The 25,664-nt window shown below is 43.4% G+C and overlaps 1 protein-coding gene across 1 annotated transcript; it reads right to left on the bottom strand.

The window, feature by feature from the left end:
- Positions 1 to 2,805: 2,805 nt before the first annotated feature.
- On the bottom strand, positions 2,806 to 24,940 carry Pgk1 (phosphoglycerate kinase 1). Its single transcript, XM_042668255.1, has 11 exons — positions 24,768 to 24,940; positions 17,617 to 17,667; positions 15,538 to 15,693; positions 15,273 to 15,417; positions 11,437 to 11,540; positions 10,668 to 10,787; positions 8,562 to 8,676; positions 7,465 to 7,644; positions 4,192 to 4,369; positions 3,853 to 3,951; positions 2,806 to 3,254 (listed from the first exon to the last, which is right to left on the bottom strand). The coding sequence occupies exons 1-11, from the start codon at positions 24,830 to 24,832 to the stop codon at positions 3,214 to 3,216; spliced, it is 1,254 nt and encodes a 417-aa protein (XP_042524189.1). The 5' UTR covers positions 24,833 to 24,940; the 3' UTR covers positions 2,806 to 3,213.
- Between the last annotated feature and the right edge of the window lie 724 nt (positions 24,941 to 25,664).

Raw genomic sequence — 25,664 nt, 5'->3', positions numbered from 1 at the left:
ACCAGTGACCAGCTGGCCAAGTTTTTCAGACTGGATTTCCCAGTCACTTTTTAGAAACCTTAAATAAGTGGGAAGATGCTGGAAGAGTATATTTGGATGGATAGATGAAATAAAATTTCATCTGTGACTAAAGACAACAAAACTCACTGAAAGCTGTAGATACAATGAGGATGGAGAAATTAAGCAAGCGAGGGTCAATATGCTTAAAATTCTGTATATTCAGGTGTAGAACAAAGAGGGAACCTCTTTGAACAATGAACAATTAGCATATGTTAAAAATCACAAGAGTGTAAAAGTCTAGTAGAGAGTACTTTTAAAAGGTACAATAAGCTCCAGGAAATGGAAACAAGGCTTTCTTTGGTTAAAAAAAAAATTTAAGAGTCTGGCACCAGTGGCTCACGCCTATAATCCTAACTGCCCCAGATGCTGAGATCAGAAGATCAAAGCTCAAACCTGCCAGTCTATGACTGGCAATTAACCACCAGAAAACCAGAAGTAGTGCTGTGGCTCAAAGTAGTAGAGTGCTAACTTTGAGTGAAAAACTACATTACAGTGCACAGGCCCTGAGTTCAAGCCCCATGACTGACACGTAACATTTTTTTTTAATCTGCCTTAAAGGAACTAATGCTTCATCTTGAATACAAAATGTCCAGCATTGAACTTTCTAGTGAAATATGGCCTTCCCAGGACACCCACAGCTCACACAATCTTTTGCAACTCGGGGCTGAGATCTGAGGATCACAGTTGGAAGCTAATTTGGGCAGAAGTGACTTAACCAGCCAAAATCCAGAATTACACCACACTTATGACTCAAATGGTAGAGCTCCAATCTCAAGGATAAAAGCTAAGGGAGGCTGTGCAGGCCGGAGTTCAAGCCCCAATGATCATTCATACACAACACATACACACACACACACACTCACAACAACAACAAAGTCTTTCAAATACTGGTTACCTTTCCTTTCTCCCAAAAATCCACTAAAATGAGAACAAAAATATAAGGGAAAATTCTAAGGATAAGAGAATGAGAATAGCACTGGGTCCAATAGCATTGGACTCAACCGTGAAAATGATGCCTTCAGGATAAAAATTTTTTTTGGGGGGGGGGGTGTCCAGTCGTGGGCCTGGGCGCTGTCCCTCAGCTCTTCAGCTCAAGGCTAGTGCTCTACCACTTGAGCCACAGAGCCACTTCCAGCTTTTTTACTTTTTGCTTATGTGGTGCTAGGGAATCGAACCCAGGGCCTCATGCATGCAAGGCAAGCGCTCTACCACTGAGCCACCTTCCCAGCTCTCAGGATAAAATTCTATATATACTCAGGGCTCAATAAAAAAGGATTAAAACAGCCAATAAACCACCAGAAAACCAGAAGTGGCACAGTGGCTCAAGTGGTAGAGTGCTCTCCTTGAGCTGAAGCACTGAAGGACAGTAGTGAGGCCCAAAGTTCCAGCCCCTCAACTTTAAAAAAAAAAGGATTAAAATATTAAAAACTTGGATCTGTACTGGACATTTGCATACTTTTCTTTAATCATTAATCCCTGAACAGTACAATAGCTTATTCCAGGACATTTCCATTGTAGAGATGATTTAATATTGGTATGTGAAGTAAACGAGATTTAAATATATGAGAGCCTACACATGGGTTACAAATACTACATTGTACGTAAGGGGCGAAGTATATGACCCTTGTATGGTCTGGTATGTTAAGGGGCTTCCCAGAACCAATCCTCCACAGATATAAACATGACAGAGCTAAAATGGCAGTATAAGAGTTGAATAAAGCCATTTCAGACAGAAGGTAGCAAAGATATTTGTCTATTCTAGGCTGTCTTTCTTAGAAGCTAGGAGTCTTCCACAAAAAATAAACAGAAGAGGATCTAGGACCCAAGAGTCTCCATGGATATAGGAAATAGGAAAATCCCAGAACAAGAAACTGTACAGCAAAGTTACAGGGCAGCCAGAACAAATAAATGGCAGCACAGGACTCAAGTAAAAATGAACTGTATGATGTTTGAATATAATGCCACATTTATACTGCTGGCAGATTCATGAATGAATCAAGTGATAAAATGAGAACAATTTTAAAGAACTCCAAAAATAAAAATCACAGACATACCATACTTCCTCAGTTGTGAATATTTGTAATTATATACGGCAAAACTACTGGAAAACTGAAGGATTATTGTGTGTGGGGTAGAGGGTATATCCAAGAGTTAAATCTTCCATTATAGAGCTGGGCATCCATGGCTCTGCCTGTAATCCTAGCTACTCAGGAGGCTGAGAGCTGAGCATCACAGTTCAAAGCCTGCCAGGGAAGGAAATTCCTTGACACTTAATTTCCAATTCACCACCACCACCAGAAAACCAGAATTGGTGCTGTGGCTCAAAGTGGTAGAGCAATAGGCTTGAGTGATAAAAGCTGGGGGAGAGCATCCAGGCCCTGAGTTATAAATCCCCATGACCGATTAAAAAAAAAGAAAAAACTTCCATTTGGCATTAAAAAAAAATCAAGAAGCTATCAGCATTTTGTTTTAAAGGAGGTAAGTAAATTCCAAAAGGCAATGGTCACCATGGAGAATAGAAATTAGGAAAGAAAGAAATGAGCTCAGACTTATTATAACCCTTGATAAGCACAATGTCTATCACAAAGTAGGCCTTAAAGAAGGAATATGCATTTATCTAATCCTCCCACCTTACCCACTGCTGCTGCCCCATTCAGAAAATGGATACTTGATTCTTTCCTCAAGATTCTGTTCTCACCCTTCCTAACACAAGTATGACGAGGGGGAAAAACAAATCAGTTGCAATTGACATTTTTATTATTTCTTTAATAGATGATCAATTTTTCCCTACAGGTGGAATTTCATCTTACTGATTCAGTGCTAAGTAGGGAACAGTGACAAAGCTAATCAAAATAAGCTACATCAAAACACACTAAGGTAATACAGCTCACTTTTTAAGAGCAAAGTATCAATACATTCTAGAATGCACAATGGTTTAGTCACTGAGACATTGAAGTGGGATCTGGAAGAATGTTGGCAAATCCCAGGTGCAAGAGGAGCTGCAAAGCTGTGCATCTGTTCCTGGGGCTGCATCTCTTGACCACTAGCAGAATCTTGATGTTAGGGAAAGATTTAAGCAAACGCCAAATGGAGTTGCTGCAAACACTAAGTTGACTGAGGAGCTGTGCACAGGAACCAAGAGGCAGGAAAGTACTAAACACTGCTGAGAGCATCCACCCCAGGAAGGACTTTACCTGTTGTTGAGAGAATATATACATAGCATTAACTACAGGATCCACCAAGCCACACCTGCCCCCTGCTCCCTTCCCAATAGCATGTCTGGTCTTCTTTAGGAAATACATCTGCAACTTGGGAAACAGGCACTTTTGGGTCCCAGGTCAATTAGAATATGACATATTTGAGGGCAAGTCCCTCTGCTCCTCCCCATGTCAAATGAATGCAGGGGCTTTATTTGAAGTTCTTCCATTTGCATTGCTAATACATAATGACACACCTATTAATACTAATTCTCCAAGCCAAGTGCTGGTGGCTGATGCCTATAATCCTAGATACTAGAGGCAGAGATTGAAGATCACAGATCGAAGCCAGCCCCAACAGGAAAGTCTCTGAAATTCCTACCTCCAATACATTACCAAAAAAGCCATAAAGTGGAACTGTGGCTCAAATGGTAGGGCACTAGCCATGAGCAAAAGAAGCTCAGGGACAGCACTCAGGCCCCAGGACCAGCAAAACAAAACAAAAAATTAACTCTCCATTCCATTCTACCTACTTGTCAGTGTATAGTCCTCACCCCTGCTTCCAAATAAGCCCCAAACCAGGGAAGAACCTTACCTTCCAGTAGTTCTAAACTGGCACCACCCCCAGTGCTCACATGGCTGACTTTATCCTCTGTGTTCCATTTGGCACAGCATGTAGCAGTATCTCCACCACCTGTGGAATGAAAACCGAATATGAAGGAAAGGGACCAGAACTGGAAAGCAAGCATGTTCCTCAACCCAACTCCATCTTATCAAAGGGATCCTCCATGAACTGAACATCCATTTAGTCCTCATGATTTACACAGAGCCAAGACACCCAGGAAAAGTTAGCCATCTCCATCTCTCTTCTATCTTCCCCTGATACAAATTGTCAGGCCACATTAATGAGCTTTGTACAGGACTCCTTCCTTACCTATGATGGTGATGCAGCCCCGAGAGGTGGCTTTTACCACCTCATCCATGAGAGCTTTGGTTCCCCGGGCAAAAGCTTCCCATTCAAATACCCCCACAGGTCCATTCCATACAATCTGCTTAGCCCGACCAACAGCCTCCGCGTACTTCTTGCTACTCTCAGGACCACAGTCCAAGCCCTGGGGAATAGAATTAAAAGAGAAAATCAATCACCTAGAAAGTTACTTAGAATACCACCCTTACCAAGGACCAGAATGGAAGGCTAATCAGTATTTCCTCTGGAACCAAAGGTACCCTTCAGTCTTTTAAATCATTGATCTAACCCAGGCAGTGGTGGCTCATGCCTATAATCCTAGCTAGTCAGGAAATTGAGATCTGAGGACAGAAAATCAAAGTCTGCCTAAGTAGGAAAGGTCATGAGATGCTTTATCTCCAACTAACCACCTAAAACCACAAGTGCAGCTGTGGTTCAAAGTGGTAGAGTGCTAGCTTTGAGCAAGAGAGCTCAGAGATAGCAACCAGGCCCTGTCCAAGCTCACGATTGACAAATATAACATGTTCGCACCTCTTACCTCAGAAGGTCTATTTTCTGGAAGATCAAGTTCAGAGAAAGAAAAAAGAAAAAGCACCCTCCATTATTTCACAGGCTTTTTTTGGGGGGGGGGGGGCGTTAATCATGGGGCCTGAACTCTGGGCCTGGGTGCTGTCCCTCAGCTCTTCAGCTCAAGGCTAGTGCTCTACCACTTGAGCCACAGCGCCACTTGCAGCTTTTTCTGCTTATGTGGTACTGAGGAATCGAACCCAGGGCCTCATGCATGCAAGGCAAGCACTCTACCACTGAGCCACCTTCCCAGCCCTTCACAGGCATTCTTATTCACTGTATCAATGGTAGTCAAGAACCAGACCAGTGGTTCTCAACTTGGGTAAACTCTACACAGCCACAAACAGTGGTGACAATGGGACACACTACTGACACCTACTGGCCAGGGATACTTAAAATATCCTTACAGCTTTCTACCAAAAAAAAAAATCTAAGATGTCTTTAGTGTTGAGACTGAACATTGAACTCAGATCAATCTTCACAAACATGGCACATATCAGAATCACCAGGAGAACATGCCTTCCTAGAGATTCTGATTTAGTAGTTTCAGAGAGAGCTTACATTTTTAAAAAACATCCAAAATGATATTGCTGGGCTCTGTTTGAGCCACATTTATCAAAATAATATCAAGGCTGGGCATAGTGGTATGTGCCTATAACACCAGCAATTTTAAGGGAGTCAAGAGGATTGTGAGCTCCAGGTCAACTGAGCCTATACAGCAAAATTCTTTCTTTAAAAAAACATTAAGTAAGCAGGGCCCAAAATCCTAGGTATTCAGGAGGCTGAGGTCTGAGGATCATGCTTTGAAGCCAGCCTGGGTGGGAAAGTCCATGAGACCTCCACTAAACAACTAAATAGCCAGAAGTGTGGCTCAAGTGGTAGATCACCAGCCTTGAGCAAAAAAGCTCAAGCCCAGGACCTACACCAAAAAAACAAAAAATTAACCATCAGGGAAACACACACACACACACACACACACACACACACACGTAGATGTGGCTTAAATGAAAAAGGGGTAGTCTTCAACCAAAAAGCTGAGAGAACATGAGGCCCTGACCCCTCTGCCCTACACACAACTATATTAGGTTTTAGACTTTTCCTTGGCAATACTAAAACTGAACTTAGGAGAAGCCTTAGTATAATCAATTTAGCCACATCCACAACCCCTTTTGCTTTATTTATTGACTAGGATCTTATGTTAATGTCTGGGTCAACTTGTTCGTGATCTATTTATGCAGCCAACATAGCTGTGATTACTTACATGTACCAGCATACTCAGCTTTTATTGGCAGACATAAGATCTTGCAAACTATTTGTCCAGGCTGGCTTTGAACTGTGATCCTAATGCCTTCCTTCATATATTAATCCTTAATAAACTCATATTTTCATTGTTTGTAATTAGTATACTTAATGTTTTCATAGAATAAAGTGGGCTTGGACATAATCCAGAGTAGCCCCAAATCATGGAAGTCTACAGCACTGTCTGCAGCACAAGTAAGTAAACATTAAGCAGATGAAGACAAAAAACGCTTTGTCCCCACATTACAGGTGACAATCGGCTATCACTGTTTTCCCCCATGGGTTCTCCCACAGAAAATGGTTTACTGCAACATTGGGCATCTTCTCTTAACAGCTAGCTTCTACAGTGCGTATTACATACAAAGTTTTCTGGTGGGCTAAGGGTGTAGCTCAGTACAAAAGCCCTTCAAGGGGCTGGGAAGGTGGCTCAGTGGTAGAGCGCTTGCCTTGCATGCCAGAGGCCCTGGGTTCGATTCCTCAGCACCACATAAGCAAAAAGAAAAAAAAGCCGGAAGTGGCGCTGTGGCTCAAGTGGTAGAGCGCTAGCCTTGAGCTGAAGAGCTGAGGGACAGCACCCAGGCCCAGAGTTCAGGCCCCACGACCAGACCAAAAAAAAAAAAAGCCCTTCCAAGCATGACCTGGGTTGAGTCACCAAGAACACATAAAAAATGTCTATTGCATACTCTAGGCATTCATATACAGTGAGACCAAAGGAAGATAATTATGAGAGGAACAAAGGCATAATCCCTATGTATATCCAATCATATAAAATCATATTTATAGAAATTAACTCCAGGAAATTGAAACAAGATGTTTTTTCTTTGTTGCTGTTCTCATTTTCTTTTTTTGTCTTGTTCAACCCTTTGAAGGGTTAAGGGGAGGCACAGAAATGAAGGGACAAAGGGTGAAGAAATGCAGCAATGGTACTTCCTGACTTCCTGGACACTGTTGAAAGTGAGCTCTACTTGTGGGTGGGGATGGGAGGGAAAAACTGGAAGCAAGTGAAGGGGTGACATTGTCCAAAGTAACTGTAACCCTTCTGCACATTTCCTTTATATTAACAATAAAAGATTTTTTTGTCAGTTGTGGAGTCTGGGCCTGGGTGCTGTCCCGGAGCTCTTCAGCTCAAGGCGAGCGCTCTACTGCTTGAGCCACAGCGCCACTTCTGGTTTTCTGAGTGGTTTATTGGAGTCTCATGGACTTTCCTGCCCGGGCTGGCTTTGAACCACGATCCTCACATCTCAGCCTCCTGAGTAGCTAGGATTATAGGCGTGAGCCAGAGCATGGCAATAAAAGATTCTTTTAAGTCTGTCAGTTACATGAATGAATGTCAATACTTTTTTACACCCATACCATAACCATCAAGCAACTTACCATCCAGCCAGCAGGTATTCCAGAAGCCACAGTGGCTTGGCCAGTCTTGGCATTTTCATCAAACTTGTCAGCAGTGACAAAATCAACAGGCAAGGTAATCTTTACACCATTTTTCTCAGCTTTCGCCATAAGATCTTTGACAATCTTGGCCCCCTCCTCATCAAACAGAGAAGTACCAATCTACATAGGAAGGACAAGAGGAGGAAGGTCAGCTTCATTACACTAAAAACATGGTTGCGATGTGGCAGAAATAATTTGTATTGTCAAAGCTCATAGAATTCACAAACTTTATAGACCATGGTAATGACAATTTGCCTTGTGAAGCTCAAGATGTGTTTGTGATTTTAAGTATCACTATTCCACAATACTGTGAAATATATTTATGTAATCACCTAATGTCAATTTTTAAAAAAAAGTGAGAGAAGGGATGGGTTAGGAACGATGGATGATAATGTTGTCAGACACCTTGTATTCATATACTGTTTTGTGGAATGGGAACTTCTTTGTACAACTACTTAAAGATAATAATAAATAAAAGTTAAAAAATAAAAACATGGTTGACTCAAAAGTAGGAAGAACCAGACCCAGTGACTCATGCCTGTAATCCTAGGTACTCAAGAGGTTAACATCTGAGGATGGGAGTCAAAGCCAGCCTAGGCAAGAAAAGCCATGAGACTCTCCAATTAACCACCAAAAAGCCAGAAAATGGAGCTGTGGCTCCATTGAGTGAAAAAGCTAAGGGACAACATCCCTTGCCCTGAGTTCAAAGCCCTAGTAAGTGTACACACACACACACACACACACACACACACACACACACACACACACACACACACACACACACACACACACACACACACGATATAAGACAGTAATAGGAATAATGCAAAGACAAAAGCAACTTCCCAAAATAAACGTTTTTAGGTTCATGTGAAAAACTTTCATAGTCCAGGGTTGTAGGTTGAAGTAAGTGATAGACCACTTGCCTGGCAAGCACAAATCCCTGGGCTCAAAAGAAACTGGTTTTCTTTTTAAATGTACATAGCCTGATATTTCGTGGAGAGCTATTTCACATCCACTTGAGTTTGGTTTCCTACCTCCATGTTGTTGAGCACCTTGAGGAAGGTAAAAGCCATTCCTCCACCAATAATCATCTCATTGACTTTGTCCAACATATTATTGATCAGCTGGATCTTGTCTGCAACTTTAGCTCTAGAAGGGAAAGGGAAAGCAAGAATTATCGATAAGGGAAGTGAAAATACACATATAGCCTGAATATATATTAAGGCAGGGAAAATAGCTCAAATGACAACATTCTGCATAACTTTGCCCTATATGTTGCCCACCTCAAAGTCCAAATCCATTGTGAAAAAATTTGTTAAAGGTAGCGCCCAGGACTAAGAAAGGCTTAGAAAACGCTCTTATTCCAGCACTGGTGGCTCATACCTATAATCCTAGCTACTCAGGAGGCTGAAATCTGAGGATGGTAGTTCAAAGCCAGCCCAGGCAGGAAAGTCTGGGAGACTCCAATTATCTGGCCCCCCCCACCAAAAACAAAGCTGGAAGTGCAGCTGCAGCCCAAGTGGTAGATGATAGCCTTGCAAAAAGACTCAGGGACAGTGCCTAGGCTCTTACATCAAAACCAACACTGCGCCGGGCGCTGGTGGCTCACGCCTGTAATCCTAGCTACTCAGGAGGCTGAGATCTGAGGATTGCGGTTCAAAGCCAGCCCGGGCAGGAGAGACCATGAGACTCCTATCTCCAATAAACCACCAGAAAACCGGAAGTGGCGCTGTAGCTCAAGTGGTAGAGCGCTCGCCTTGAGCTGAAGAGCTGAGGGACAGCGCCCAAGCCCAGAGTTCAAGCCCCACGACCGACAAAAAAAAAAAAACCAACACTGCAACTCCCCCACCAAAAAAAGGAAGAAAAAAAGAAAAAAAAACCTAGCCTTAGGCTACAGGTACAGCCAATGCTAGAGCACTTGCTTAGCACATGTAAGGCTCTAGGTTTTATTCCCAGCACACAAGAGAAATCAAGCTTTTACCTAAACAAAGTATAGGGTCCAAATAGGTCTACTTTGCAAACTTTTTATCTAAACAAAGTATAGGGTCCAAATAGGTCAACTTTGTACCCTCTTCCCCCAAAAAAATTCATGGCTTTCAGATTTCCAATTGTGTCTGAGCCAGACGGCTAATTTTGTGATTCTTGAGCCTCATGACAACTGTTCTGAGAACAAGGTTAAGATTATACACTAAATATACACTGGAACAACATACAAATATATGATGAACAAAAATAGATTTTCCTAATTGAAATCATATTTCAGGTACAGTGCTGGACATTTGCTTTTTGGCATCTTTCTGTTGAGCTACCTTTACCAGGCACCTATACTCTGTGCCATGCCACTGGTCTAGGTCTTTGAGAAACATCAGTGGCCAAAACAAAGGATCCTGAATCTTTTGGAACACATCTTCTAGGAGAGGGAAATAAGACAATAAGGTAGGCAGCTAGGGACTTCTTATACTCTTAGAATTCAATTTTGTACAAATTTCTATAATAAAGGTTTCTAAAAATAAAATATAATTACTTTCCCAGAAATTGTTGATATCTGGGTAGGAGACTACACTAAGTGGCAAAAAAACACCTCCTTACCACCCCCACAAACTTAAATTATACTATTTATACTATTAAATTATTTCAATATCACCTAATCTTACTATGCAAAGTAGGCCCCTATCAGTGCCAGCGAACCACGGTTGACCTGCATGAACCACATCAAGTGGCTTCCTTGCCCTCTGGCATCTAACTGGGTTTCAGTCAATTGGTGATTGGACAGGGCACAGCAGCAAGAGACTGAAGGGCAATCATAGTGTTTTTTCCCAAGCCCCCATACCCTTTCCTGCCAGGTGATTGTCTCTCTCTCTGTCTTGATCAAAGACACTTAATTCCACCAGAGGAACTCTCAACAGCCTCTCTAAATTTCTCCTTATGTCCTTTCAGGCCTAGGAATGGTGATGGCTACTGCTAGCCCCAGATTACTGCATAGTCCTAAACCCTGCCCTTGCCTCTATAGATCATTAAATTCTCCTCAATTATCCACAGTGACTGTACTATCTATTTGACAATTAACCACCCAAAGTATGTATGACCTAGTACCAGGCAAGCACTACTTAAAAGCATTATCCAAGTGTCATTCTCCATACCCGCCCAAGATGGCCAGAAAGGGTCGCTCTGGGCTTTCCAAGGCCTTGGCAAAGTAGTTCAGCTCTTTCTTCATCAAAAATCCACCAGCCTTCTGTGGCAGATTGACTCCCACCATGGAGCTAGGGGAAAAAAAATCAAAGACATTCAAAATCTAGTCGTAAAAGAAATCTCTCTCTTCAGCACTGAAATGCTTTCACTTCTAAGATACCAGAAGACTAGCTTTTCATCCTTAAACTCCAATTTAAAAAACCCACTGAGGTATAAGGCTTTTAAGGAGAAGGAGTAAAAGGCAACCACTTAAGTAGAATTTAAAATATCCAATTAGTAGTCTTCAGTAAGCCAAGAGCTGAGCAATCAGCTAGTTCAAGAGTTTAAGAAGCTGGGCACCACTGTCCCATGCCTATAATCCTATCTACTGAGGCTGAGATCTGAGGATTTTGGTTCAAAGCCCTGAGTTCAAGCCCCATGATGACAAAAAAGAGAGAGAGCAAGCTTAAGATTCTTATAACATTCCCACAGGAAGAAATTCATACAAAAAAAAGTTAGAACTTCTTCCTAAAGTCTACAACCTTTTTTAAAAAAAAACTTTATTTCCTCTCTGGATCAGGAATACACAGCCAGAACCACCAATGATAATTCCCAATTAGCTTCTATCAAAGCTAAAAGGACACAGAATAGTAAAATCTCCAAAAAGCAAGCCACACATTGAGCTGATCAACTGAACAAGAACATTGCTGTCAGCTCAGTGTGTCACAAGGCTCTTGATACCTGTGCGCTCGATGTGCAGTGCCGAAAGCATCATTGACATAGACATCTCCTAGTTTGGAAAGCGAAGCTCGGAAAGCTTCTATTTTGGCTGGCTCAGCTTTAATCTGCAAAGGGAAAAAAAATGGAAGACTAGAAACCAACATTGGAAATGTTCTTGCCCCCCCCAAAAAAAAACTGTAAAAAAAAAGAAAACAAAAACTATTAAACCATTGCAGGCCATCAAAGTCCTCTGAACTATCTCAAGACCTTGAGTTGGTAGAATACCATCTTTCGTCACAAGTAACAGACTATTATTTCTCCCAAAATATTCAAGGGGTTTTTTATTTTGGTTATTTCTGCATGGTTCTGTTCTCTCTCATCTTCCCTTAAAATTGTAAACCTCAATGATATGAAAGCTAGTCACATCCCATCCTGTAAGCCACCGTTCCTATTATCCTGACTGAATTTCACACTTAGACTTATTCTCCTTGTGAAGATTAGCATGTCACATAACTCAAGCTGCTGGCTACTAAAAGCCTATCCACAAAGTGAAAGTGGCCTCACACATATTCCTCATAAAAGAAGCAAGGCCATGCTGGGCTGGAAAAGGGAAGGTTCAAACATCACAACAGAAACACACCTCAAAAACATTTATTTTATAGTGGCTAAAAAGGAGGGTATTTGGAAATAGTGCTGTGGCTCAAGATGGTAGAGCACTAGCTTTGAAAGAAAGAGCTCAAGGACATTGGCCAGGCCCTAAGTTCAAGCCCCACAGCCAACCAAAAGTTATTAAGGGTTAGGAATGTGGCTTAGTGATAGAGTGCTTGCCTAGGATGAATGAAGCCCTCAATTCGATTCTTCAGTACCACATAAACAGAAAAAGCCAGAAGGGAGCCAGGCACTGGTGGCTCATGCCTGTAATCTTAGCTACTCAGGAGGGCTGAGACCTGAGGATCACAGTTCAAAGCCAGCCCGGGTAGGAAAGTCCATGAGACTCTTATCTCCAATAAACCACTAGAAAAATCGGAAGTGGCGCTGTGGCTCAAGCGGTAGAGTGCCTGCCTTGAGCTGAAGAGCACAGGGACAGTGCCCAAGCCGAGTTCAAGACCCACAACTGACCAAAAAAAAAAGAAAAGAAAAAGCCAGAAGGGCGCTGTGGCTCAAGTGATAGAATGGTAGCTCTGAGCAAAAAAAAAAAAAAAAAAATCTCAGGGATAGTGCCTAGGCCCTGAGTTAAAGCCCCAGGATTGGCAAAAAAAAAAAAAAAAAAAAAGCCAGAAGGGGTGCTATGGTAGAGCACTAGACTTGAGCAAAAAAGTCAGGGACAGCACTCAGGGCCTGAATTCAAGCCCCACAACTGACAAAAAACCTGTTTTGTGATATATGTGTGTATGTAGATATCATGAATTCTTCAGCCATAAGAAATAAAATTCTTCATGGCAGCAAAGAAACAGAAGCCTGGATGGAAATGCATCCAAGAAAAACAAGGAATATATTCCTACAAAGATAGAGGTGCAAAGAGAATGAACTATTGGGATTTGAGTTATCAGCCCTTTAGGATCCCCCAAAGGAGTGCTAAAGCAGGATGGCAGGAAGAGCAAAGTCTCTAGCAAGCAAGTAAGCAAAGATACAGAGACAGCAAATCCGCAAAGGGAGACAGAGTGCACACAACAGAGCACATGTCCACTGTGCAATCCTGTTCTATTTTTTTGTGCTGGTACTGGGGCTTTAACTCAGGGCCTGGGTACTGTTTCTTAGCTTTTTTGCTCAAGGCTGGCACCCTACCACTTGAGCCACAGGTCCACTTCCCTATTTTTTAAGAAGGCAAAGGAGGCTACCACAAAGAACAAGGTTGTCCACTAATGACCCAAAAAAATCAAAAGTACAGATGCTAAATAAGGACTGTGAAGCCACCACAATCTCTGCAGGATGGAAATTCTTGAGCAGTTGCTCTTTCTTTGAAATTTCCGTATCTACCAAAACCGCAGGATCACTACTCTATTTAAGAATTCTTAAGGAAAACAGCTTACATGGGAAGTTCATGAAAATGGTGTCAAAGAAACTAATCAGAACTCAGGTCTCACTTTTAATCTACCAGTAATGAGAACACATTGTTTATACTAGAAGATCAATGTGTCATACTGAATAAAATAAATGCTCACGTCCTCACTTTGTTTCTGTATTGAGACACTAAATGAGATGATGAAAGAAAGAGTCTGGTATAACCAATTCATCATTTTCTGAATAAAACATTCCATTTCTAAGCCATCAACTTGGTGCATCTTGGGTTTCAGTTTAAAAGGGCACCAAATTTTAGGTCAGCATTTGACTCCTAGTACTATAGTAGTATCATGCCAAAGGCAAGATCAGGATCTGTGCTGCTAAGAAAAGAAACTGCATGAGACAGGCACTCCACATGACCTTAAGAAATGTCAGAAGTCAAAAGGGGACTAAGATTCTAACCTCAGAGCATCTTATTCTCATCTCTGAAGACCAAAAGAGTGGCTAGTACTAAAAAGTGCCTTTCAGCTTCCCCTCTAGCCAACAAATTCAAAATCATGCTTACAGGACCCACTGATCACTTAATAGTTGAATTCTGGTTTTCATTTTCTTTATTTTTTTTTTGGGTCCAGTCGTGGGGCCTGAACTCTGGGCCTGAGCGCTGTCCCTCAGCTCTTCAGCTCAAAGCTAGAGCTCTACCACTTGAGCCACAGGGCCACTTCCAGCTTTTTTCTTTTTGCTTATGTGGTGCTGAGGAATTAAACCCAGGGCCTCAGGCATGCAAGGCAAGCGCTCTGTCACTGAGCCAACTTCCAAGCCCTGAATTCTGGTTTTCCTGTTTTGTCATTGTTTAATGGATGCCTTTACTTTTGCATGACAATAGCAGAGCTGAAAAGATCCCAGAGGCCAGAAGTAGTTGCTAGGGACTAAATGATTACTCACAAAGCCTCAAGTATTTACCACCCAGCCCTGCAGAGAAAGTTTGCTGAGCTAATGGACTGAGTTATGCTATGAAGCCCAGGCAAAAAGAACCAATGTTAGCCAAGACTTCCTATCTGAAACTTGAGATAAAGAGTTTCATGGAGTTTTCTGCCCCGACTGGCTTAGAACTGCAATCCTCAGATCTCAGACTCCTGAGTAACTAGCATTAGAGGTGTGAGCCACCAGTGCCAGGCTATTTGTTTTCCTTTATGGCACTTAGTTTATGAAATGATAAAGACACCTACATTCTCATCTGAAAGGAAATTTCAAGAAATGTTTTATATTTATGAAGAAAATGTCTTAAGTCTAAAGTCCTATTCATTATGACACTCATTCACGGAATACTCCTAACTCCAACAGTGTTCACATACAGTTCAAAGGTATTTGAAAGGTAAGCGTGATCAACATAATTAGTGCTGGCAACATTCTACTCCTTAATCCAGCCTGGTTACACAAATGTTAACTGGCATAATTCATCAAGCTCTCATGTGTGCATTCTTACATGTATATTACTTCAGGAAAAAGGTGTGTAAAGGAAAAAGTAAACATGAGTCTCCTTCTCTACTGTCCAAGCAGTCTCTCCCAAATACAGGTCAAGCCAGGTGCTGCTGGCTCACACCTAATAATCCTAGCTACTGAGGAGGCTAAGATCTGAGGACTGCAGTTCAAAGCCAGCCCAGATAGGGAAAAGTACATGAAACTCCTATCTCCAATGAACCACCAGAAATCCAGAAGTAGAGCTAGGCTCCAAGTGGTAGAGTGCTAACCTTGAGCAAAAAAGCTCAGGGGACAGAACCCAGGCCCTGAGTTCAAGCCCCATAACCAACAATAACAACAACAACAAAAATCAAGTGAAAAGCACCATGGCTACTTACCTTGTTCCCAGAAGCATCTTTTCCCTTCCCTTCTTCCTCTACATGAAAGCGGAGGTTCTCCAGCAGGATGACAGACCCTGCTGCTGGGCTGGCACAGGCTTTCTCTACTTCTGGGCCCACACAGTCCTTCAAGAACAGAACATCCCTGGGAAAGCGAGAGATGAAGAGATGTGAGCCATCTGCCAGGAACAGTCAAGACCAGTAACAGCCTGACTACCTCGCCCCTACCCCTACACATTCATCAGCACCAGAGCCAACCACTTACTTGCCCAGCAGGGACTTGAGTTCAACAGCAACTGGCTCTAAGGAGTACTTGTCTGGCATGGGGACACCATCAGGCCGGCCCAGGTGGCTCATAAGGACAACTGACTTGGCTCCATTGTCCAAGCAGAATTTGATGCTTGGGACAGCAGCCTTGATCCTGCAACCACAAAAAGAAAATAGATGAAACAGTTATTCCTAGGAATGGGATGGGGGAAAGGGGAAAGTATTTTACTCATAACTCCATAAAATAGAAAAGCCCATGTTCTTCTCCAAATTCCATCCAATCTGTCATCATTCAAAGGTGGACGCATGACACCATGTCCTCTACCTAGCATAGTACAGTGTGACGATGGATATGTCCCTTATGATGAAGAGTTAGCACAGCAAACCAAAAGCTCCTCTCTTTTTAAAATTTTTTTTTGTTGGTTGGTTACAGGGCTTGAACTCTAGGCCTGGGTGCTGTCTCTGAACTCTTCAGTTCAAGGCTAGCGCTCTACCACTTGAGCCACAGCACCACTTCTGGCCTTTTCTGTGTACATGGTGCTGAGGGCCTCATGCATGCAAGGCCAAGCACTCTACTGCTGAGCCACCTTCCCAGCCCCCCAAAAGCTCCTCTCTATGGAACGATGTGCTTGGAGTGCTAAGGCCTGGCTGGCATGGAACAACCTGGCTTTTAAAATGTATCCTCAGTTCTTTGGCTCAACAGGCTACCACACTCAGTCTGGTGCTGGTGGCTCATGCCTGTAAATCCTAGCTACTCAGGGGGCTGAGATCTGAGGATCACAGTCTGAAGCCAGCCCAGGCAGAAAAGTTTGTGAGACTCTTATCTCCAATAAATTACTCAGAAAAAGCCAGAAGTGGTGCTGTGGCTCAAGTGATAGGAGTGCTAGCGTTGAGAACAAAGAGGCTCAGGGACAGTGCCCAGTCCCTGAGTTTAAGCCTCAGGACCAGCAAAAAATAATTAATCATCTATACATCAAGGTAATGGAGGTTGAACACTTGCTTCTCTCCAGAAGTTGGAAAATTGGGGAATTGCTAGACAGAAGATACATACATGACCAGCTCCCTAGGGCATGTCTCCAAAGGAAATATAATAAGCAGACAAGTGATACCTGGCTCATCCAGGTTTACTGAGGCATATACACCGTACTGAGGTGTATACACCGTAGTCAAGATAGTGAATCTGCCTCAGTGCCTACCCATCAACAGATGAATGGCTGAAGTAAATGTGATATACATATACAATACAGTATTGCTGAGTCCTAAAGAATGAAATCCTCTTATTTTCAGCTTAACACATGGAACCACAGGATACTATGTTAAGTGAAATAAGCACCACACTTTATCAGGCATGTTCTCTTCTGTGATCAATGAATGCTATACACATGTATGGAGATACCACACAATCCCATTAATATGAATTAACTAAATATAGCTATTTCTTTAAAACCTGGGAGCTGTGTTTTTTGTCCTTTTTTTTTGCAGGTTTGAACTCAGGCCCTTGTGCTTCCTAGGCTGGTGTTCTACCACCTGAGCCATGCCTCTATCCCTGCTCTTTTCTTCTTTTTGGAGATGGAATCCAGTGAATTTTTCTGCCAGGACTGGCCTTGAATTGTGATCCTCTAGACCTTAGGCTATAGGCATGAGGCACTGGTGCCCAGTACGAGCTGATTCTCTTAATGAGCCCCACAACCAAAAATAAATAAATCTCCATCCTCACTATCTCATCCTCCTGAAAAGCTAGAATTACAGGCATTAGACACTGCTGCCTGGCAAGACAATGTTTTCACTGCCATTTTGACACAGGGTCTCACTATGTAAGCCCAGGCTAGCTTCATACTTGCCATCTCCTCCCTCAGACTCCCAAATGCTGGGATTACAGGCATACAGCACCCATTAGGCCCAGCTAGGAGGCTATTTTTTAATTTATATTTTCTCATTGATTTAGAATGTTTAAATGCCTACAATTAAAGAGCAGATTGTGGGTTGGAAGGAAGTCAACAATCATGTGGTTTATGTTGCTGCAGTTCTATAATATGAAAGGAAAATTGCTTCAGTCCAGATTTTGTAAGAACCTTACCTCTGGTTGTTTGTTATCTGGTTGTTCTTCATAGGAACATTGAAGTCCACCCTAAAAAGAAACCAAGTTTCAGATTCAGTTATAAGCAATTACCTTACTGTTCCCTCAAAGGTTAGAAGTACTTTTATCTACTCAGTTAAGGAAACTAAAACCCAAATCTCACCTTAAAAATAATCAGTGGCATTAGAAGTCAAGATCAAAGTTAGCCATGGAGAAAAAGGGTAGATGCAGGAACTGGGACTTTGGCAATGTCCCATTTCTTCTGGACCTGACAGTACAAATATATGCTCATTTTGCGGTTAACTAGTCACATTATTTGTGCCCTTTTAGGAATGTATCTCATACTTTAGAAACTTCTCAAGAACTAGCCCTGAAGACCTAGGAAGTCAATGCCAATTCCACCTAAACAACTTTTTTTTTATTCCTCAGCACCACATAAGCAAAAAGAAAAAAGCTGGAAGTGGCGCTGTGGCTCAAGTGGTAGAGCGCTAGCTTTGAGCTGAAGAGCTGAGGGACAGCGCCCAGGCCCAGAGTTCAGGCCCACGACTGGACCAAAAAAAAAAAAAAAAGAAAGAAAAAGAAAAGAAAAGTAAAACAAGAGAATCTTCAGGCTCTTTGGAAAATGCCTGGGGTTAAGGTTTGGTGGAAACCCTGAGCCCAAGTATCAAGCTTACATGTTACCTGTCAAGTAATATGCACACAATATAAAGAAGGCAGCCTCTTTCAGAAAGCAGGAAGGAGAGGGTAAGAGTGAGGCCCTGCCCACCTGATAAACAGGCAATCAGAAAGGAAGTGATCAAAATGTCACAAACTGATAATGTACTGCAGGCAGAATTCCCCTTCTTACCTCAGATTACTGCTTTATCATTGTTAAGAAACTACTCAACAATTTGTGTGGTAGCCCATATTTTTGATGTTTAAGTTTTGCCTGCCAAGATCTTTTTTTTTTGAGACAGTGTCTCACTCTATAACCCAAACTAGCCTCAAACTCACAAACTTCCTGCCTCAGCCTCCAAAACATTACAGGCATGTACCATCACACACAACCCAAGATCATATTTAAATGAATTTTTTCTCATCTGTAGAATGAGGATGCTAATATCTACCTTGTAGTTATTAAGAGAAATTAAGGTAGCAATTCGCAGTGTTTAAAAGAACCATAGTGTGCTAATGATTATATGTTAATGCTTCACATTGTAATTGAGATCGGAAACATCAACCATTACTAAAATCTAGTACCAACTCACTGTTACAGGAAAGTATGACCTACTCAAGAAGATGACAAAAATTTCCTTGATATTCATTTCCAAACTCTGCTGTCACTACCCTTTCCTCTCTCTAGTAGAGTGAGAGCTGGCAATGATTATAAAATACTACAAACCTAAGATGACTGCTAATCTATACACCCTAAGCCAGACCTCCAATCTGAGTAGCCTTCCTAAAGGTGAACTAAGAGAAATAATTCTACAGTCAAACATTTTAAAAAGTCTTCAAGGGGCTGGGAAGGTGGCTCAGTGGTAGAATGCTTGCCTTGCATGCATGAGGCCCTGGGTTCGATTTCTCAACACCACATAAGCAGAAAAAGCCAGAAGTGGCACTGTGGCTCAAGTGGGAGAGCGCTAACCTTGATCTGAAGAGCTGAGGGACAGCGCCCAGGCCCAGAGTTCAGGCCCCAGGACCAACAAAAAAAAAAGTCTTCAAAATGAAAGGTATGTTGCTTCCAAACCAGTGACTTACATCTGTAATTCTAGCTACCCAGTAGGCTGAGATCTGGAGGAGCAAGGTCTCAGGCCAGTGTGGGCTGAAGTTTTGGCAAGATTCCATCTCCAAAATCACCAGCAGGGCTGGGAAGTTGGCCCAGTGGTAGAGCGCTTGCCTTGCATGCCTGAGGCCCTGGGTTCGATTCCTCAGCACCACATAAGAAAAAAGCCAGAAGTGGTGCTGTGGCTCAAGTGGTAGAGCACTAGCCTTGAGCTCAAGAGCTGAGGGACAGTGCCCAAGCCCAGAGTTCAGACCCCACGACCGGACCCCAAAAAAAAAAAAAAAATCACCAGCAAAAAAAAGCTGTGACTAGGGGCAGAGCCTCATTCAGACAAGTACAAGTTCCTGAGTTCAAACACAGGCACCAGTGAAGGAAGAAGGGAGGATGAGAAGGAGGAAAGGCAGGCAGGCACTCGACTTGGTTTCAGGCCATTTGATCCTGATTCTAAGCATCTTCTTTAAATAATCTTGAACCTACCCTTGCCAGAGTTAAAGTGCATACCAAAGATCACATATCCCATTACCAAGAGTTATTTTCCCCCATGTAGCCTCCCCGCAAGGCTCAGGTGAAAATGGCTAGTGGCAGAAGGGTGAGCACCTGTCACCCCCCTGCACCACTGCTCCCTAGCCCTAGGCATGGCTTTGGGTAGAAATCTGTCTCACCTAGTTGTTGTTGTCATGGTACCTGCTTACTGATGAAAACTGCCCGTGCCCTGTGGAAAACCACTCCTTACCACATCTTCAAGTCTACTTTGAGCTTACCCTCTGAGGACTCCCAACATAGGAACTGCTCTTGCCCATTATGCTTTCTAATTGCCCCATTTTATGTCCATTTTGTCAGTATCCCAAGAAAATGTTACAGCCTCCATCTATGCCAAGACTTGTACAAGATGTTAAGAGGAGCATAATTCTGTAATAACCCCAAATGCCCTTAGTGGATGAATGATTCAACTATGACACATTCAGACCATGGAAAATTACTCAGCAACACAAAGGAACGTACTATTGATTCAGGTCACAACCTGAATAGATCTTGGATAAATGCTCAGAGAACAAAGTCAAACTGAAGGGTGGAGGGTAGCCCAACGGGAGAGTACTTGCCTCAAGAGTGAGGCCCTGGGTTCAATCTCTTGCACTACCAAAACAAAAAGCTCTCAATCTCTAAGGGTTACATAATAAGTGGGAAATGACAAAACTTTAGAAATTACCAAGAGGTAGAAATGGGATGGGGGGTTGTCTTGGTGGTACAGAAAGCATTCAGTTTTGATGCAAATGGAAACTGAACTCAGGTCCTCTCGCTTGCTGGGTGGGAGCTGCACCACTTGAGCCATGTCTCCAACCCTTTTTCCTTATTTTTTGGATATGATGTCATGCTTTTTACCCAGGGTCACCTCAAATGATCCCTATACATACATCTCCTGTGTAAGTGGGATTGCACAAGTGTACCACCATGCAGATTGCACAAGTGTACCACCATGCAGGACTTATTCTTTGATATAAAATGTCACCAAGTTTTATACCTAGGCTGGCCTTCAACTTCAATCCTTTCCCCATCTCTGGCTCTCAAGGAGCTCTTTCTGTATTTCGATTGAGGTAGTTGAGGCTATACAATGTTACACATGTAATAAAATGGCAATAGTTATGGATACTACACCAATGTCAAATTCCTACTTTTGGGGGGGGGGGTCGGGTCATGGGGCCTGAACTCTGGGCCTGGGCGCTGTCCCTCAGCTCTTCAGCTCAAGGCTAGCGCTCTACCACTTGAGCCACAGCGCCACTTACGGCTTTTTTCTTTTTGCTTATGTGGTGGTAAGGAATCAAACCCAGGGCCTCATGCATGCACGGCAAGGCTCTACCACTGAGCCACCTTCCTAGCCCTCAAATACCTACTTTTGATGTATGATAATTATGTAAGATGGATCCATTGTGGGAAACTCAAGACTTTTCTACATAATCTTGGCAAGGTTCTATGAATTGATCTTTACTGAGAGGTTGGAGGGTGCTGGAGTTTGAACTCAGGGCTTTGAGATTGCTAGGCTGGACCTCTACCACTTAATTCACACCTACTTTTTGCTTATTATTTTGGAGACAGACTCATCAATTCTTTTCTGCCTGGGATAGCCTCAAACCACAATCCTCCAGATTTCTGCCTCAGGGTGTGAACTACTAGCACCTTGCTATTTTCAAATGAAACTTTTTAAAACATTTAGAAGCCAGGCACCAACCAGTGAGTCATGCCTATTATCCCAGCTACTCAGGAGGCTGAGATCAGATGATCATAGTTCAAAGGCCAGCTCAGGCAAGAAAGTCAGATTCTTATCTCCAATTAACCACCAAAAAGCCTGAAGTGAAGCTCAAGTGGTAGTGTGCCATCCTTGAGTGAAAAAGCTAAAAGACAGTGCCCAGGCCCTGAATTCAAGCCCCAGGGCTGGCACCAAAAATGATTTCGTTGGAATACCAAGTTTTCAGTACTTGAAATCTTAGGACTTCAGGCCTAGTTCCACTGCTTCCCTGCCTTAGGCTGGAACTGTTATCTTTTTTTTTTCTGTTTCTTTCCACCACATCAAGACTGTTGCTTAACAAGGTTACAAGTCAGAGAAAACCAGTAAGGCTTAAAAAAAAAAAAAAAAAACAGGAGGGAACGAGAAAAAAGGGAGTAGTTTATAAGCAAGCAAAGGATGTCTGGCAACCTATGGAAATTTACTCAAAAGGTTCATAAACTCAAGTGGAGTCCTAGAATCCTGAAGTGTAACCTGGTAACTCTGTGTGTGTGCACACACACGAGTACAAATGTATTGTGCCAGTCCTAGGGCTTAAATGCTTTTTCATCAAGGCTGGTGCTCTACCACTTGAGCCACAATTCCACTTTGAGCGTTTTGATGGTTGTCTGGAGATAAGAGTCCTCATCTCTCAGCCTCCAGAGTAACTAGGATTACAGAAATAAGGCACTGGCACCCAGCTGCTCCATTCCCAGGTTTCTGACTAAAATTCCAACAAAGCAATCTCCCTTTGTAATTTAAACCAGAGAACCAGACAAATGAATAAATATTAAGAGTGTCCTTTTACAGGGCAGAGGTGGCAAGCAAAAGAGCTCCTGTTCAGGAGGCCCCATTGCTAAAACACTGCCAACAACCATCACCACATAAAGGCCCTGAAACAAAAAGCAATTGAGCTGCCTGGGTTCCTCTAAAAGAGTAACTCTACAATGGAGCTCTCTGTTGAAGGGAGGTACATTAATAATTAGGGAACCAAATAACTTCTTGCCCTCAGTTTAAATAACTACAATTTATTACAGATGGAAAATGGAGATTACACTGAAGAACTATTGATTATAACCTTCAACAGAGAAAAAGTCTATTTCAACCTGTCCTTAGTCTTCATGGCCAAGTATATGGAGGAACTGAGACACAAGACCCAAATTTTGCCAACAAAGTTGCTAGTTCAATAACCTTACAGAGGGGGCTGGGAAGGTGGCTCAGTGGTAGAGCGCTTGCCTTGCATGCCCGAGGCCCTGGGTTCGATTCCTCAGCCCCACATAAGCAAAAAGAAAAAAGCCAGAAGTGGTACTGTGGCTCAAGTGGTAGAGCACTAGCCTTGAGCTTAAGAGCTGAGGGACAGCGCCCAGGCCCAGAGTTTAGGCCCCACGACTGGAACCAAAAAAAATAAAAAATTAAAAAATAACCTTACAGAAGGTCACATTCCATCAAGAAAACAAGAGTAAGCCTCAAGGTTAATCTGTGCTAAATGAAACTTTACAAGGTACCCCGAGGGAGAAAAAGATACACTCTTCCTCCAGCCCCATCCCAACCAAGTACAGTTAATTCCCCAAGGTAGTTTCCCCCCACGAAAGAGCTACAGCTCTAGTGTGCAATTATAGGAATCTGACCAGCACCACTTGAAAGGTCAGCTCTGAGCACAGTTCACAAAGGACATAATTTCCAATTTAAAGCAACCACGTGTCCCGTTTTTCAGTTATCTATCCCTTTATCATGGTATGAGAGCTAGAAGGAACACTTATCTAACTGGGATTCATATTGTGTCCACATTACCACGTCTCAAAAGGGGGAAGGAGATAGATCACACCACACACTGGGTCCAGCAATCAACCACTTTCAAAATAAATGGTCAAGATTGCCCAAAGCCATTAATAACTACCATCTTTAGCCACGTGGGGGTGGACTGATACCTATTATCCCAGTTACTCAGGAGGTTGAAATCTGAAGATCATGGTTCGAAGCCAGCCTGGGCAGTAAAGTTCATGACAATTTTATGTCTATTTAACCACCAAAAAGCCAGAAGTGGAGCTGTGGCTCAAATAGAGCGCTAGCCTTGAGAGAAGGAGGGGCGGGGGGGGGGGGGGGGGGGGGGGGCGCGCGGAAAGCTCAGGGACAGTGCCCAGGCCCTGAGTTCAACCCCCAGTACCGACACTTAAAAAAAATTAAAAATTCATCCTTGTATCCTATGGAGTTTAAACGGGAGGGTAGTTACTCATCATCCTTCACTTTGTGTGTATTTATACACATAAAATATATTACACATTTCAAAAAGGCTAAGTGTAGAAATTCCATATACCATCCTAGATAAGGGAGAAGCCAATAATAACTAGGGATCTACTTGGGCAGAGCAAGGGTCAGCCACCCCACAGGAGTATGGGATGTCTTTGTGACTTTTAATATCAGCTTCTCTAGCCACATGTGGGGGGGAGAAGGGGGGGGGGGATGAGGCTGCAGGGACTGCAAGTAAGAGAAGCCACACCCTGCTCAACCATTACCAGGCATGTGTCACAATCGTGATGCAAACCTCGTGGCCCAGAGTCCAAAGCCACAAGCAGGATAGGTAGAGCCGGCTTGTTACATAAGATGTACAGAGCCTCATCCGGTAGACCTCTCCTCTAACTCCCAATTGTTTAGAGGCTTCCACTCCTGAGAAAGACTTCCCCTGAGAAAGATACCGTTTTGTATAGGGACCTTAGAAATGTGGGCTATTTCTCGTTTATGTGGGATGGTCTAGGGAGGGAGGGTGGGGGAAGGGAAATTACCAAATGACCTTTCAAGGTCCCTTCCTTTGGGCCTAGAGATCTGCAGAATCAGCATTAGATCCCACCTCGCCGGGAGCGATTTAACTACATTTCGGCAATAGGAAAGAGTGCGAAACAGGTCCTAGCAATCTGTGCTTTCAGCAGCGTCCACTACCAAAAGACGCTATCTGAGCTTAGAGAAAAGCGCTTTGGAATCTTCAAACCCAATCGTGGCCTCGCCCTATAAGGCTTAGGATCCCCATAATCAATCTGAAAGGCAAAAGCAACTACGGGCAGAAGGGAAAGTAAATCGGTGGGGCCACAGAGCTTGTGGTTGAGTCCCGAGGACGCGCGGGGAGACAAATAGAATTACCTCATCACGACCCGTTTCCCCTTCACGTCCAGTTTGTCCAGAGTCAGCTTGTTAGAAAGCGACATTTTGGCAATACTGCGAGGGCGACACACGCCGAGAACTGAAGTGGATACTGTAGCCGCCGTGCAGTGAGGACGCGTGCAGAATGCCGAGCACAGCGCGGGCAAGGAACGTGCACTCTCCACCTCCCCGCAAGGCCCCGCCTCCTTTCCCGCCCCTTCCCGGCTGCCACTTTGTGCGTGCCGAGGAGAAGAGCGACTATTGGTGGTCACCCACAAGAACCTGAACGCTGCCATTGCTTCAAGAAGCTGTCTGTCATAGGAGGGACTGGTGGGACGTGCAGTTTCCATCTGTCACGTTCTGCACGCCCTAAGCCCGCGGGGAACCTTCCTGACTCTGACTAAGGGCGGGGCGGGAGGCCATGCCGTGGGATTAGGTGGTGGAGCGAAGGGGAAGTGGGCGGCGCCGCGGAACGGAGGTGGTGGGTCTGCTGCGCTCCCGGAAATCCGCCTTGAAGCAGCAGTTTCTCCGTGCTAACGCCACCCACACCCTGTAAAATTCCCGGCAGCCCTTAGACAATCGTGGCAAATGCCACCTCCCTTTTGGAAACGTCTGGTTTCCAGGTTTCTAAAATGGAAGGCCTTAGTAATCGAGACCTCCTAAAATCTTGGGAAAAGCCTACGTTATCCAAACTATTTCCTTTTAATAATAAACTGCAATACAGTCGGGCACCGGAGGCTCTGTCTGTAATTCTAGCTACTCAGGAGGCTAAGATCTGAGGATCCTGGTTCAAAGCCAGCCCAGGCAGGAAAGTCCATGAGACTCTTATCTCTTGTTAACCACCAAAAATCCAGAAGTGGAGCTGTGACTCAAGCTGTAGAGCACTACTTTGGGACA

This window comes from Dipodomys spectabilis, unplaced genomic scaffold (genome assembly GCF_019054845.1).
Source record: "Dipodomys spectabilis isolate Male_0828 unplaced genomic scaffold, ASM1905484v1 ptg000424l, whole genome shotgun sequence".
Lineage (NCBI taxonomy): Eukaryota > Metazoa > Chordata > Mammalia > Rodentia > Heteromyidae > Dipodomys > Dipodomys spectabilis.
Note: the sequence above shows the minus strand (reverse complement) of the source record. Positions and strands in the feature narration are given on the sequence as shown.